This window comes from Rhagoletis zephyria, unplaced genomic scaffold (genome assembly GCF_001687245.7).
Source record: "Rhagoletis zephyria isolate East Lansing unplaced genomic scaffold, Rhagoletis_zephyria_1.1 Rzeph_scaffold_00568, whole genome shotgun sequence".
Taxonomy (NCBI): Eukaryota; Metazoa; Arthropoda; class Insecta; order Diptera; family Tephritidae; genus Rhagoletis; species Rhagoletis zephyria.
In genome coordinates, this window is record NW_016157652.1 from 53,036 (window position 1) to 66,177 (window position 13,142).

Here is a 13,142-nt window from a genome sequence, read left to right on the forward strand (position 1 = left end):
ACTAGTTGGGCTGAAACACAAACTGGTATCATACTGGTTACAACTGGTAGCTTTCCCTGTAGGGACAAACTGGTAGCATTCTGGTTCACAACTGGTAGCTTTCCCTGCAGGGAAGTCACATTGTGTGTGTGTGTGTTTACATGCTTGAACTCCTTGGAAGTTGTTACCATGGCATCTCCTTTGTTTGGCTATAGGTAGACAAACAATTTTTTCAACTCACAATTAGTTTAACGTTCTTTAACAATTCTAGCTTATGTTCGAAAACAAAAATCTTTTTAATTTTTAAGAAACCCTTTAATATCGAAAATTGTCTTTTATGTGCTATGATTGTAAATAGTTTGCCTGATATGGACGGTGATTTGGTCGAAAGTACCGTCCGCCAACATTCAAATGCACCACTTCCACTTACATCTGCTGCACGACCTCCTACATCTTTGCTTTTCTCAGTAAGTATACAACTATTATAAGATAAGGGTTGTGCCTATAAAGTATTTACTTCATTTACGATAATAACGTTACTGTATCCCTACTCCGGGTGTACTTTATTCAACGCTTTTACAATTTTCTTAGGAAAAACTATTCCCTTAGTTTTAATATACAAAAAATAAAGGCCCATTTGTTAAACTTTGTGCGGATTATATTTATATACTAATATTATAATTGTTTAAGTTTGTATGTTTGTGAACTTGGATGTTTGTAGCTCAATCACGCGAAGGTGAATAAACGGATCTGCATGCAATTTTGGACACAGAGAGTTTAGTTATGGATAGAAAAAGTTGCTAACTTTTTTAAGAGAAGTGCCAAGAGTTAAAAAGTTAAATTAATTTAAATTAATTAATTTATTTTTCGGGCCAGTTTTCAATTTATCTTTCGGTTATTCTAGGAGCCAGTAAGTTAAAAATCAAAATCAAGTTTAATTTTTCCCCCTACGCGTTTCGTTGCTAACTTTTTTAAAAGAGTGAGAGTGTTCTATTTTTTAAAATAATGGCTGCATTTCTTTATTCATTCTGAACGTTTGGAATAAACTTTTTTGTTTATTTATTCTTTAGAACGTTCCTGATGATATGTTGACGTATATCTCAAACGCATTCTGTTTATTCCGGCTGTGAGATGGGATTATCCGGAATGTATAAAGAAACGCAGCCAATGTGATTACAAGCTTGTAAGAAAAAAAAGAGCTCGTAAAGCCATGGAATAATGTAATAAACAAAGTGAAATCAATATATGACATAGTTACATATTTATTTTTGATACACTTATTTGACAACAGTTTTGTCATTGCATTAACCCATTTGCCAGTAGCAACATTTGAAATGTATTTCAAATTAAAATTTTTTTTTTGTAATTCCAAAAATAATTTGTTTTAGGAAATAAGGAGCAACCAACAAAAAATTGCATAAACATGCAGAACTACTCACAGTAAAGAGGAGGATATGTTTATTGTGTCGAAAAATTTTACACAGGAATGGGAATCGATGAATGCGTATGGTGTTCAACTGACTGCATCATCCAATTTTCGCGCTCTGCACTTCAAATCGAGTGAAATAAATTATTCAAATGCCAAGAGAAGACGCCTCAATCCTAATCCAGTTCCATCAACTCAACTTGCGTGCCTTTTTTCGTAATATTTTCGAACATATTTAGCTATTCTGTTTCTTGATTGGCTCAACAACCACCTAAGCGATTTTGTGCAAATCCCTTAAAGCGCACCAATCATTTTGCTTTTCATATTACTGGTTACTGAACTCAAAATTTCAAGTCTCACTCGAGAATAAGCTCTTGCTCTATTCATCTGGTTTAAAACCGGTATGGACTTATGGAATACAATTATGGGGCTCTGCAGCAACCTCCAATATACATACTTTCTAGGTTCCAATTAAAAAATCTTAAAATTAATGTCAACGCTTAGTTTTATGTTGCAAACAACGAAATACGCAGTGACCGTCGTCCCTACTGGTGCTTCTGAAATAAAAAAGTACGTCTTGGCGCACCAACAAAAATTGCATGGTCCTCTTATTTCTGCACTAATTTATCATACAGTATCATTACGGCGACTTAAAAGGAAATCAATATTATCTACTAATATTGAACGCCTGCGTTCTTAAACTCAATTTGGTCTTCTCCTGCAAACGCCAGCATGAGTGCTTTAAGAGCTATTTAATTGTTATCTTTAGGGACGACTTGACCTAGCAAGTGAATAAACTGTATTTTAATTCGCTAAACCATAATAATAATAATAATAATAATAATAATAATAGATTGGCGCTTACACATATGTTAGTGTTTGGCCGAGCTTCTGCTCCGATTTGTAGCGTGCGTCTTGATGTTGTCACACAAAGGGGAGGGAACTACAGTTTTACACCGACCCCGAACGGCGATTGTATTTTTATGAGAAGCTGTCTTTAATGGCGGAAAAACACGCGGAGGTTTGCCATTGCCTACCGAGGGGCGACCGCTGTTAAAAGAAAAAAAAACATTTTTCTGTGTTTTTTTGCGATGTTGCTTTGACCAGGGCTTGAACTAAGGCCCTGCGGAGTGGTAGCGCGCACTGCTATAATATGTATTAATATGTATTAATACATACATGCGTATGTGTTTTGTACACTTTGAGATTATGTAGTTCATCGTGCCATACATGAACAAAAGCCAAAACAGGGTTAATGTAGACAAATATATGAATTGTTTACATTTAAAATTTCAAATATATACATACATATTTACATATATACATATGTATGTTATATACCCAACGGGCCTGAAAGTTAGCTGCTCCCCAAAGGAGCAAGTACGGAGCAGTACAAAAGCAAAGTAAAAAATAAATTTCTAAGTTTCTAACCAAGGTGTATTAAACAAGGTGGTGTTGGGGCGACAGCTGAGTTTTTCGCCGTGGAGGCCATTACGTCAAAATGATGTGTTTGTTGTAACTCATACCAATGACAGTATGGACATCAGCGTATAATTTGTTAGTGTAATTTTTTACTTATATACGGCTAACATCACCTTGTTAAATACGCCTTGTTTCTAACAATGCTCAGCAATAAATATCATTTTGAGTAGTAACATAAAATATGTTCTTTTGAAAAAAAGTTAATTTATGTACAAACGTGTATGTATGTGTTTTCGTATGTATACCACAAAGAAAAGAAAAAAACCATGTTTATGAGTACATACAGTACAAAAACGCCACTCTTTTATTAAAACCATATATGCAATATTTCTATATTGGCTGTAAGCTAACTTCTCAATGTGTAAGCATTCCGAAATCAAAGCGAGACAGTCTAGTACCATTTTTGTCAATGTATTGTGTACTTGAGTGCCGTTTTTTTATATGTGTTGTGTATATGTTTACTTATAAACGTATGTGTTCCTTTTCTTTCGTGCGTGTTTATTGATATATCTGTACTGTAGTGTTTTCGGACGGTACTAGCTCTTACTGCCAATATTACATATATGATTAAAACAATAATATAATATAAAAACTAAAATTTGCATGCATCGCGTTTTAAATGCTTTAGTTGAAGTGCTCACCAAGGGCTTTTTTGGGAGCAGCAAGGGAGCGCTTCTTTCTAATGACACACAATGTTAAAATACAATGAAGTGTGAAATTAGGAAGCGAGCCCTTACTGCTGAATATGGAGCGCTCCAATCCCAACGGGACTGAAAGTTAACTGCTCCCCAAAGGAGCAAGTAGGGAGCAGTACAAAAGCAAAGTAAAAAAATAAATTTTGGAATTTCTAACAATGCTCAGAAATAAATATAATTTTGAGTAGTAACATAAAATATTTTCTTTTGAAAAATATTTAATTTATGTACAAACATGTATGTATGTACATTAAGTACACTTAATAAAGCCATCAACTGGTTTACAAAAAACGCCATTATTTTATTAAAACAAAAATATAATACAAAAATTAAAATTTGCATGCATCGCTTTTTAAACGCTTTAGTTGAAGCGCTCACCAAGGGCTTCTTTGGGAGCAGCAAGGGAGCGCTTCTTTCTAATGACACCCAATGTTAATATACAATTAAGTGTGAAATTAGGAAGGGAGCGCTCACTGCTGAATATGGAGCACTCCAATAGCAATAATTGAGCGCTTCTGGCCCCATTGGAATATAACTAATGGAGCGCTTCTGGCCCTGTTGGGTATGTATATTATGAGGCGCATAATGTGTATGTACATGTTTCAAAAATTTTGTAGTATGATAATTTATTGATCTCACTAGTATTTTTAATGCCTTTGGTGATTTTTGGGTCTAAAAGAGTTACTCCGGGAACAGTAGTCAATATATTATCGTATTCTGCTTGTGTTCTTAAAAGATTATTGTTTTCAACAAGTGTGTGCTTAGCTTCTTCTCGATGAATTGTGCAAAATCGGCAATAATAATCCGCTCTGAAAGAACATACAAAGCCAAAACAAACATTCGCTCCTAAGTTGTCGTGAGCAACAGTCACCAAAGTACCTTTTATGAACATATTGTCCACTTTCACACCGATGTTTTCGAGTGCTCGAATGTCATTGATAATCGGATACAATACTCTATTAAAATCTACGTTTTTGTTTTTGAGATCTTTATATAAGAAAAGCGCAATTAAATGAATGTTAGCACACTTTGAATTGTATTGAAACGGAAGATTTCTTATTGTAAAGTAGAGGGCACCAATCTTATGTGTTCCGGTTTTGCTTCCTAATGGATTAGTTATTTCGAAGTCATCATAAAATATTTGTATTTGTAAAGCATTAGGTTGCTTTTGAAAAAATTCGGACGCAGAAAAGTTTTCAGAACAGCAAAAGCTTGCAAGTGTTTCCCTATTACAAATATGATTCCTAGCGCCCAATTCGCTTCTAGAATGATCGGGCCAGCGCTGACACTCCAACGTACCGGTGCATAGGTTGCGGTCTGGCTCGCAACTGCGTGCCGGGGAGATCTGAACGAGCATCGAGTCAGGCAACAACCGTATTGCGAGCGCAACATAGCTTATTAATATTATTGGCAGCGGAGTTTTTTTGGTAAAAAGCAATTTTTTAAAGTGCCGGACGAGGCACTATTGCAGCAGCAGTGCACAAAATATTTGGTGACAGTATTAAATATCGTTTTTTCACTTTTCAGTAAACTGCATGATAAGCAAGAGTATTTTTGCCGATGCCAAAAAGTTTCGATAATATTCTATGAGATATTGAAGTAATTGGAGCAAACTTGGTGGAATCGATGTAGTCATAAGTGGGTGGTGCCACGCCATTTTTACAAAAATCAAAAATATTGTGTCTTGTGAAGAGATTGTTGTAAGTTGGCGTGTTTAGTTATTGAAATATTGGGATTTTCGTATTTCTGAAATTTACCGTTATTGGTCGGTGGCGGTAGTTTTAGTCCGATTTCAAAAAATTTTCAACATGTCGCTTCTTTAAGCCTAGGTTGATAAATGTACCGAGTTTCGTAGAAATTGATAAACAGGTCACCGAGATACACATATGTAGGCGTAAGTGGGCGGTGCCACCCCCATTTTCACAAAAATTTCCCTAAGTAGCATTTTGTTGTTGATTTTCAGTAAATTAGCTTAAATAGTTACTAATTTATCGCAGTTTTCGTATTTCTGTAAATTACCGTTATATGGGCGGTGGGCGTGGTTCTCGTCTGATTTCAAAAATTTTCAAATGGTTTCTTAGCGAGGCTCTAAGTAATGTCTGTACCGTTTTGTGAGGATTGGTGGTGGGATTACAGAGATACAGCATTTCATCGTAAGTGGGCGGTGCCACGCCCATTTTTGAAAAATTGCATAACTATCTTATTTTATGCCAAAATTCTACATCGCGTACCAACTTTTAATAATTTGGATCCAGTATTTACAGAAATGTTGTTGTTTTTGCATATTTCGAAAATACCGTTATACGGGAGGTGGGCGTGGTTATTGTAAGATGTCGCCCCTTTTCAATCCCAACCTACCTTGGAAAAAGGAAAACTTACTTATTAAATTTCGTGGACATAACTCAATTATTTCCCGAGTTAGCATGTACACGGACAGACAGACGGACAGACGGACGGACGGACAGGCATGGCTTAATCGATTTCTCTTTTCATTCTGAGCATTTATGTATACATTTGTCTACATCCATCTCGATTCTTTTTGGCTGTTACAAACAACCGTTATGCGAACAAAGTTATAATACCCTTGCGCACAAGTGCGCTCGGGTATAAAAAAGTAAACAAACAAAAGTCAAATTAAACTCTAAGTTTATTAAACACCCCAATGGAAACACTTGACAGTTGTTCATAAACTCAAAACGTTAAACTCGAGTTGAAATTTCAACGTGAACGTAGTTATAAAGCCGCTTATTATACCCCAGTAAAAAAATTATATGTGCAATATGTTTTTCTCCATTTTAGCTCTATGAAAGAAGAGTAAAATTGTTTGCTGTATGCGATAGCCTTTAGTTTATAAGTACTTTCATATGTTAAGTTAATGTTCCTTTACAATTTTAATCACCATTATCACAAACAATATTTAATATTCAATAGTAAATAGTAAACAATTATATGTGCAAAATGAAGTATTTAGTTTTGCCTGCTCCAGGGTCAAAAATTTTCAACAAAAATCTAGACCAATGACTGTGTGGTAAAAACTTAAACATATAAAAGCTTTTTTTTTCGTAATAAACCTGTTTTATTATTTTCCCTATAGTAGTATAACAGAAATGAATTTTTGTGGCATAAACATTAGTTAATTAACTGCTGAAGTAATCGGACAGCAGAATCTAATAAAAAGTTCCTTTAAAAATCCCGACGACTATGGAAATAATAAACTTGGTGGCCTTATACAACCCCAAAAGAGTCGTGCAAATGACATATCTAAAGGTTAGCTACTAGGAACAGCATTGAAATGTATTTGAATCTCTCTGTCACAAGTAAAGTTCAAAACAAATAATAAACACAGCTTTGGGACTTAAGGTGAAGAATAAATCGCCCACTTATGGCACGAAATGCTTTTTTAGCGTTTTACAAAAATTAAAATTTTGCAGGCAGAATTAAAAAACGCAGTTTTCAATGATGAAAACAACTTCAATATAGTTGATCCAGATGCCCACCACAACTTGGAGAGCCAGTCGGCAACATACAAAAAGCATTTAGCTTTGGAAAACAAATAAAATCTTTTCAGTATGGCAAAAATAAATATCCTGAAGTAGAAACATTCTTTGCGCATTAAGTTGGCAAATGTTTCGTTCATTTCGACCGAAGATATTTGAAAATTCCAGCGGTAAAACGTTGCTATTCATACTGTGCGAACAACAAAACCGTTACTCAAGGAACAAAATACATTCTTTTAGAGTAAATAGCTTCAAATACCACTGGGAATTTGTAGGATGTACTTCTCAATAAGATTTTTACTTATTCAAAACAGAATGATAACGTGTTTAAACTCGAGTAAACCAAACTTCACAAATAGACGGAAATAATATAAATTTTAGTACAAAAATTCGGTAAAATATATGCCGAAAACCTTAAAATAAGCAAAGGTGTGCAATAGAAATACAATCCCATACCAACAAATAAAATTACCTTTAAAACATTTTTTAAAATAGTCGGTGGCCTAACACTTTTTTGCACATATAAATATTTTCTACGAAAATTTCAACATAATGGTACAATTAAATTATCTGGTTATAAACTATTGCATATGTATTTATGAAGATTTTTATATTCTTTGGATAAAGTAAATGAATACAATTATTGGAAAAAAACATCAAAGATCTAGTATTGGGTTTTCATTTAGCTAATTGAAGTTGAAGTATTGCACATATATTTTTTTACTGGGGTAATTTAGTTAAAATCCACGGCTATTGCTGTGTGCCAATCGGTAACGTTTTTCTCCGTGGAGAGACGGGGAAAAATTTTCTATGGTTTACGAATAAATTGAAGTTTGCTGTGCCAAATGCAAAGTAAAGTTGAAAGACCAAACAAACGCCCGTGCGAAAGCTGTATTTTGTGGTTGTAGGTGTTCTGACGGCCTTGCATACATATATTAATCTTCATATCGATTCAGGTCTATTACATGCGCCCCACGCTTTTCATTTTCAATCTCATAATTTATTTATAATGACTATTGCTAAAATTTCAAAATCAAAAGTTACCAAGACCAATTCTATGACTGGGAAATTTTATTTTATAATTTTCAGTTCATTTATAAAAGCGTGGCACATTCAAAAGCTTTTATTTTATTTTATTTATTTTCTACTTTTTAGTATAAAATTATGCAATAGATATTAAAATAATTCAACTTGCAGTGAAAAGAGAACAGAAGACTATGCAAGCTAAATGTTTTGTGCTCACGTTTAGTATATACATACATATGTACATACATACATATCGCAGCAATTTATTTCATTTAAATAAATGGCGTGTCCTCCATTTCCGCTGTAGCGTATGCAGTGCATATTTTTAGGCGCAATATTTAACTTCTGGCGAGGCGTCATCTAACTCTAGAGTCTTCTGCTTGTTTCTCTTTGACATGATACCTACGACGAGGTTGATATCTAGACTAGGTTATATAGACACTTTGCCATAAATAACTTTGCTGTTAATGCTGGTCTGAATATACAACATTGCAAGTTGATAAAAGCTTCGTAAAAGGAGGTCTCAAAAACATTTATGTATTATTTATTTTATAGTAGGAGAGCTTCTGAAACAATATAGAAGCAATTATTTCGATTTTAGTTGTTGAAAAGAAATGACTATCTAAATCCCGGGACTANCATCTTTGCTTTTCTCAGTAAGTATACAACTATTATAAGATAAGGGTTGTGCCTATAAAGTATTTACTTCATTTACGATAATAACGTTACTGTATCCCTACTCCGGGTGTACTTTATTCAACGCTTTTACAATTTTCTTAGGAAAAACTATTCCCTTAGTTTTAATATACAAAAAATAAAGGCCCATTTGTTAAACTTTGTGCGGATTATATTTATATACTAATATTATAATTGTTTAAGTTTGTATGTTTGTGAACTTGGATGTTTGTAGCTCAATCACGCGAAGGTGAATAAACGGATCTGCATGCAATTTTGGACACAGAGAGTTTAGTTATGGATAGAAAAAGTTGCTAACTTTTTTAAGAGAAGTGCCAAGAGTTAAAAAGTTAAATTAATTTAAATTAATTAATTTATTTTTCGGGCCAGTTTTCAATTTATCTTTCGGTTATTCTAGGAGCCAGTAAGTTAAAAATCAAAATCAAGTTTAATTTTTCCCCCTACGCGTTTCGTTGCTAACTTTTTTAAAAGAGTGAGAGTGTTCTATTTTTTAAAATAATGGCTGCATTTCTTTATTCATTCTGAACGTTTGGAATAAACTTTTTTGTTTATTTATTCTTTAGAACGTTCCTGATGATATGTTGACGTATATCTCAAACGCATTCTGTTTATTCCGGCTGTGAGATGGGATTATCCGGAATGTATAAAGAAACGCAGCCAATGTGATTACAAGCTTGTAAGAAAAAAAAGAGCTCGTAAAGCCATGGAATAATGTAATAAACAAAGTGAAATCAATATATGACATACATATTTATTTTTGATACACTTATTTGACAACAGTTTTGTCATTGCATTAACCCATTTGCCAGTAGCAACATTTGAAATGTATTTCAAATTAAAATTTTTTTTTTGTAATTCCAAAAATAATTTGTTTTAGGAAATAAGGAGCAACCAACAAAAAATTGCATAAACATGCAGAACTACTCACAGTAAAGAGGAGGATATGTTTATTGTGTCGAAAAATTTTACACAGGAATGGGAATCGATGAATGCGTATGGTGTTCAACTGACTGCATCATCCAATTTTCGCGCTCTGCACTTCAAATCGAGTGAAATAAATTATTCAAATGCCAAGAGAAGACGCCTCAATCCTAATCCAGTTCCATCAACTCAACTTGCGTGCCTTTTTTCGTAATATTTTCGAACATATTTAGCTATTCTGTTTCTTGATTGGCTCAACAACCACCTAAGCGATTTTGTGCAAATCCCTTAAAGCGCACCAATCATTTTGCTTTTCATATTACTGGTTACTGAACTCAAAATTTCAAGTCTCACTCGAGAATAAGCTCTTGCTCTATTCATCTGGTTTAAAACCGGTATGGACTTATGGAATACAATTATGGGGCTCTGCAGCAACCTCCAATATACATACTTTCTAGGTTCCAATTAAAAAATCTTAAAATTAATGTCAACGCTTAGTTTTATGTTGCAAACAACGAAATACGCAGTGACCGTCGTCCCTACTGGTGCTTCTGAAATAAAAAAGTACGTCTTGGCGCACCAACAAAAATTGCATGGTCCTCTTATTTCTGCACTAATTTATCATACAGTATCATTACGGCGACTTAAAAGGAAATCAATATTATCTACTAATATTGAACGCCTGCGTTCTTAAACTCAATTTGGTCTTCTCCTGCAAACGCCAGCATGAGTGCTTTAAGAGCTATTTAATTGTTATCTTTAGGGACGACTTGACCTAGCAAGTGAATAAACTGTATTTTAATTCGCTAAACCATAATAATAATAATAATAATAATAATAATAATAGATTGGCGCTTACACATATGTTAGTGTTTGGCCGAGCTTCTGCTCCGATTTGTAGCGTGCGTCTTGATGTTGTCACACAAAGGGGAGGGAACTACAGTTTTACACCGACCCCGAACGGCGATTGTATTTTTATGAGAAGCTGTCTTTAATGGCGGAAAAACACGCGGAGGTTTGCCATTGCCTACCGAGGGGCGACCGCTGTTAAAAGAAAAAAAAACATTTTTCTGTGTTTTTTTGCGATGTTGCTTTGACCAGGGCTTGAACTAAGGCCCTGCGGAGTGGTAGCGCGCACTGCTATAATATGTATTAATATGTATTAATACATACATGCGTATGTGTTTTGTACACTTTGAGATTATGTAGTTCATCGTGCCATACATGAACAAAAGCCAAAACAGGGTTAATGTAGACAAATATATGAATTGTTTACATTTAAAATTTCAAATATATACATACATATTTACATATATACATATGTATGTTATATACCCAACGGGCCTGAAAGTTAGCTGCTCCCCAAAGGAGCAAGTACGGAGCAGTACAAAAGCAAAGTAAAAAATAAATTTCTAAGTTTCTAACCAAGGTGTATTAAACAAGGTGGGGTTGGGGCGACAGCTGAGTTTTTCGCCGTGGAGGCCATTACGTCAAAATGATGTGTTTGTTGTAACTCATACCAATGACAGTATGGACATCAGCGTATAATTTGTTAGTGTAATTTTTTACTTATATACGGCTAACATCACCTTGTTAAATACGCCTTGTTTCTAACAATGCTCAGCAATAAATATCATTTTGAGTAGTAACATAAAATATGTTCTTTTGAAAAAAAGTTAATTTATGTACAAACGTGTATGTATGTGTTTTCGTATGTATACCACAAAGAAAAGAAAAAAACCATGTTTATGAGTACATACAGTACAAAAACGCCACTCTTTTATTAAAACCATATATGCAATATTTCTATATTGGCTGTAAGCTAACTTCTCAATGTGTAAGCATTCCGAAATCAAAGCGAGACAGTCTAGTACCATTTTTGTCAATGTATTGTGTACTTGAGTGCCGTTTTTTTATATGTGTTGTGTATATGTTTACTTATAAACGTATGTGTTCCTTTTCTTTCGTGCGTGTTTATTGATATATCTGTACTGTAGTGTTTTCGGACGGTACTAGCTCTTACTGCCAATATTACATATATGATTAAAACAATAATATAATATAAAAACTAAAATTTGCATGCATCGCGTTTTAAATGCTTTAGTTGAAGTGCTCACCAAGGGCTTTTTTGGGAGCAGCAAGGGAGCGCTTCTTTCTAATGACACACAATGTTAAAATACAATGAAGTGTGAAATTAGGAAGCGAGCCCTTACTGCTGAATATGGAGCGCTCCAATCCCAACGGGACTGAAAGTTAACTGCTCCCCAAAGGAGCAAGTAGGGAGCAGTACAAAAGCAAAGTAAAAAAATAAATTTTGGAATTTCTAACAATGCTCAGAAATAAATATAATTTTGAGTAGTAACATAAAATATTTTCTTTTGAAAAATATTTAATTTATGTACAAACATGTATGTATGTACATTAAGTACACTTAATAAAGCCATCAACTGGTTTACAAAAAACGCCATTATTTTATTAAAACAAAAATATAATACAAAAATTAAAATTTGCATGCATCGCTTTTTAAACGCTTTAGTTGAAGCGCTCACCAAGGGCTTCTTTGGGAGCAGCAAGGGAGCGCTTCTTTCTAATGACACCCAATGTTAATATACAATTAAGTGTGAAATTAGGAAGGGAGCGCTCACTGCTGAATATGGAGCACTCCAATAGCAATAATTGAGCGCTTCTGGCCCCATTGGAATATAACTAATGGAGCGCTTCTGGCCCTGTTGGGTATGTATATTATGAGGCGCATAATGTGTATGTACATGTTTCAAAAATTTTGTAGTATGATAATTTATTGATCTCACTAGTATTTTTAATGCCTTTGGTGATTTTTGGGTCTAAAAGAGTTACTCCGGGAACAGTAGTCAATATATTATCGTATTCTGCTTGTGTTCTTAAAAGATTATTGTTTTCAACAAGTGTGTGCTTAGCTTCTTCTCGATGAATTGTGCAAAATCGGCAATAATAATCCGCTCTGAAAGAACATACAAAGCCAAAACAAACATTCGCTCCTAAGTTGTCGTGAGCAACAGTCACCAAAGTACCTTTTATGAACATATTGTCCACTTTCACACCGATGTTTTCGAGTGCTCGAATGTCATTGATAATCGGATACAATACTCTATTAAAATCTACGTTTTTGTTTTTGAGATCTTTATATAAGAAAAGCGCAATTAAATGAATGTTAGCACACTTTGAATTGTATTGAAACGGAAGATTTCTTATTGTAAAGTAGAGGGCACCAATCTTATGTGTTCCGGTTTTGCTTCCTAATGGATTAGTTATTTCGAAGTCATCATAAAATATTTGTATTTGTAAAGCATTAGGTTGCTTTTGAAAAAATTCGGACGCAGAAAAGTTTTCAGAACAGCAAAAGCTTGCAAGTGTTTCCCTATTACAAATATGATTCCTAGC

The 13,142-nt window shown here is 34.2% G+C and overlaps 1 protein-coding gene across 1 annotated transcript in view; it reads left to right on the top strand.

Annotated features, from left to right (window-relative positions):
* The first annotated feature begins 252 nt into the window (after positions 1–252).
* Positions 253–13,142, top strand: part of LOC108360423 (uncharacterized) — a 172,293-nt gene continuing 159,403 nt past the window's right edge. Inside the window, exon 1 of the mRNA XM_017612694.1 lies at positions 253–446. Within this exon, the coding sequence (XP_017468183.1) occupies positions 324–446 (123 nt within the window). The 5' untranslated portion in view covers positions 253–323. The remainder of the gene's footprint in view (positions 447–13,142) is intronic.